The sequence below is a fragment of the Myotis davidii genome, unplaced genomic scaffold (genome assembly GCF_000327345.1).
Source record: "Myotis davidii unplaced genomic scaffold, ASM32734v1 scaffold1251, whole genome shotgun sequence".
Classification (NCBI taxonomy): domain Eukaryota; kingdom Metazoa; phylum Chordata; class Mammalia; order Chiroptera; family Vespertilionidae; genus Myotis; species Myotis davidii.
The window spans coordinates 516,033-518,871 of record NW_006283138.1 but is presented as its reverse complement, the minus strand read 5'-3'; the positions used below and the strand labels follow the sequence as shown (position 1 = coordinate 518,871).

Below are 2,839 nucleotides of genomic sequence, written 5' to 3'. Positions count from 1 at the left end.
CGGTGGCTGCGCCCGCCTGAGTGTGTTTCTCTGAACGGGACATGCTCTCTTGCTCTGACGTTCCAGGTGGGCTGCAAGCTGAGCCTGGTGCTCTTCCAGTACTGCATCATGGCCAACTTCTACTGGCTGCTGGTGGAGGGGCTGCACCTGCACACCCTCCTGGCGGCCAGCTTCTCCCCCGGCCGCCGCTTCCAGGCCTATCTCCTGATCGGGTGGGGTAAGCCGCCCCACCCACCAGCTGCCCGGCGTCCCCTCAGCTGCCCTCTATGAAGGAACTAAAACAATAAAAGCTTCCAAATGCCCCAATATGGCCCAGTTGGTGTTTGTTTCATGAGGCTCAGCTTCCTCTGGTTGAAGGCTGACTCATGCTGTGGGCATTCTTTTGTGCATTTTTCATTTGCCGTAATGGCCTCTTCTTATCATGCATTTTATTGATCTGTCTGAGGGCTGAAATTTATTATTTATTAGATTTCTGTAATAGCTTTGCTCCAAAGAGCACAGTGTGCTATGTACAGAACTCCAAGGCAACAAGGAAGACCAGAATAACATAAGCACAGTGTGGAAAATGAAGAGGAAGGGTAGAAGACACAGACTGGGAAGAAATAACAAAAGAAGGCCACTGCCCTCAGAGGAGTGACAGCTAGGCCAGACTCCTGGGAGCCCCCCGGAGTGCCAGTTCTGGGCTCAGCTCAGCCCCTCTCCCTATCCAGGTTTGCTTGACAGTCTGATAAGAAAAATAAGATGGGAAAGTACTTTGAAAGGTTAAAAGCATCTTACCAATGAAAAATAAAATGATCCCATTATCATTAATCAACATCAACATAATTCATCTAAAAGCAGGGAGTGAGGAACAAAGCTGGAAGTATCTCTCTTCCCCTAGTAGACTCCACGCTCTTCTAAAGCACAGCCATTTGTGCACATGGCACTACACCCAACATTCCCATCTCCAGAAACATTCATTTGGTTAGGGGTCCTGGTGGATGATTGGGTAATAACTGCCCTCTACATCACTTCTTTCCATGCTGTTCCCAGTTCCCATGGGAGATGGCCCTACGAGGAAGAAAAACAACAACACTGCTTTTCCTTACTCCATATATACACTGATACTTCTCAGCCTGTGGTACCCATTTAAATTCTACCATATTTCTGGGAAATCAGGCATGGGCTGATACAGATAAGTGTATCTTAAACTTTTCAGCTTTGTTGACAGGCCCTTCAATGAGCCTAAAGGTACAGATGAAATGGGTCCTTACCTCCTTCCACTTGCATTGAAAATCAGATTCCCCTCAGAATACAAATGCCTGAAGTGATTTACTGACTCCATGTAAGCCTCTCCACACCCCTCCCCAGGACCATCGATCTGACTCTTCTTCACTGTGCTCCAGCCCCACTGCCTCAGCCTTGCTGGTTTGAAGCCTGGCCAGTGGCCCATCCTGAATCCAACACAGCAGTCTGCAGGCAGGAGACAGGTTGTAATGATTTGAGGATTCCTAACATAGTATGGGGGAACTCTGTTCACTGAGTGTTAACTAAATCAGGAAACTGCCATTTTTTAAAAAATTATTGACAAGATCACAATGACTATTTTATATCTGTTTACCATTTTTTATGCAACAGCCGAGCTTCCCATCTAAAATATTATGGCAGAACCTTGATTAAGCAAATGCAACACATTATATGGAAAATTGCATTTACATATAAAAACAAGTAAGGAGCTATAAATGTTTGAAATATTGTTCCATTATTCAAAGTGTTGCACGATCAGGTTGAGATTACAATCTTGTTTATAATCATAAACAAATTGTGATGTGTCAGCCATGTCAAAATCATTTCAGCTCTCTAAACATCAGTTTACCCATTTGTAAACTGGGGATACTGGAGAAAAAGAATGTACTTTGAGGGTTTCTATGAGGATTAGAAGAAAGTATAACAATATAGTCCCTGACACATAGTAGGTCCTAAAATAGTCATGGTGACTATTTATATGGTTATCTTTAAGATGCCTACTTACCAATAATCAGAGCAAACCCTCATCTAGCACTTTGTATTGTCATTTAATCCACTACAGTCTTATGAAGTGATGTTATGGGTTGGATTATGTTCCTCCCCCAAAAAATTCATGTTAAAATTCTAAGCTCGAGTACCCGAGAATGTGACCTTATTTAGAAACTAGAGACATGGTGCACAAATTCGTGTATGGGTGTGGTCCAGCCAGGGGGAGGGGCTGAGGGCGGTTGGCAGGCCAGCCCCGCCCCCAATCAGGATGGGGGAGACAATGGGCGTGGGGTCAGCTGGGGGAGAGGCCGCAGGCTATTGGTGGGCTAGCCCTGCCCCCTATTGGGGTGTGGGGGCTGATCAGGGGTGGGGCCAGCCAGTGGGAGGGGCCACTGGAGGTTGGCCAGCTGGCCCCACCCTCTGCTCAGGCTGGTTCGCTGGCCGCAGTGGGCATCATAGTGACCGATCATTCTGGTGGTTACGGCACTCTGGTCACTGGCATATGTAGACTCTTCCTCCCCCATCAGACCACAGTCTGTGCTGGCACTAGTGCCGGGCCTCACACTTAACAATGAAGATGATTCTGTGAATTCCTGACGAGAACATGTGAGGGATCCTGAAGTGCCCACTGGTGTAGTGCGGGCCCAGCCGCCAGCTGAGGTCAGGCGGGGGCTGGCAGTGCAGCTGAGAGCTGGGACCCTGGCAGCACCGCTGCCCAGGGTGGGCCTCCCTGGTCTCCTTCCAACCCGGGGCACGGAGCCCGATGGGGTGCACACCACTGGAGGCCGGCGAGGGGAACAGTTGTCACGAAGGTGGTGAGGGCTCGGCGAGTCAGTGGGAGAGG

At 48.5% G+C, this 2,839-nt stretch overlaps 1 protein-coding gene across 1 annotated transcript in view; it reads left to right on the top strand.

The window, feature by feature from the left end:
• VIPR2 (vasoactive intestinal peptide receptor 2) overlaps nt 1-2,839 on the top strand; it is a 54,970-nt gene that overhangs the window by 29,777 nt on the left and 22,354 nt on the right. Inside the window, exon 7 of the mRNA XM_015562803.1 lies at nt 67-217. Within this exon, the coding sequence (XP_015418289.1) occupies nt 67-217 (151 nt within the window). The remainder of the gene's footprint in view (nt 1-66; nt 218-2,839) is intronic.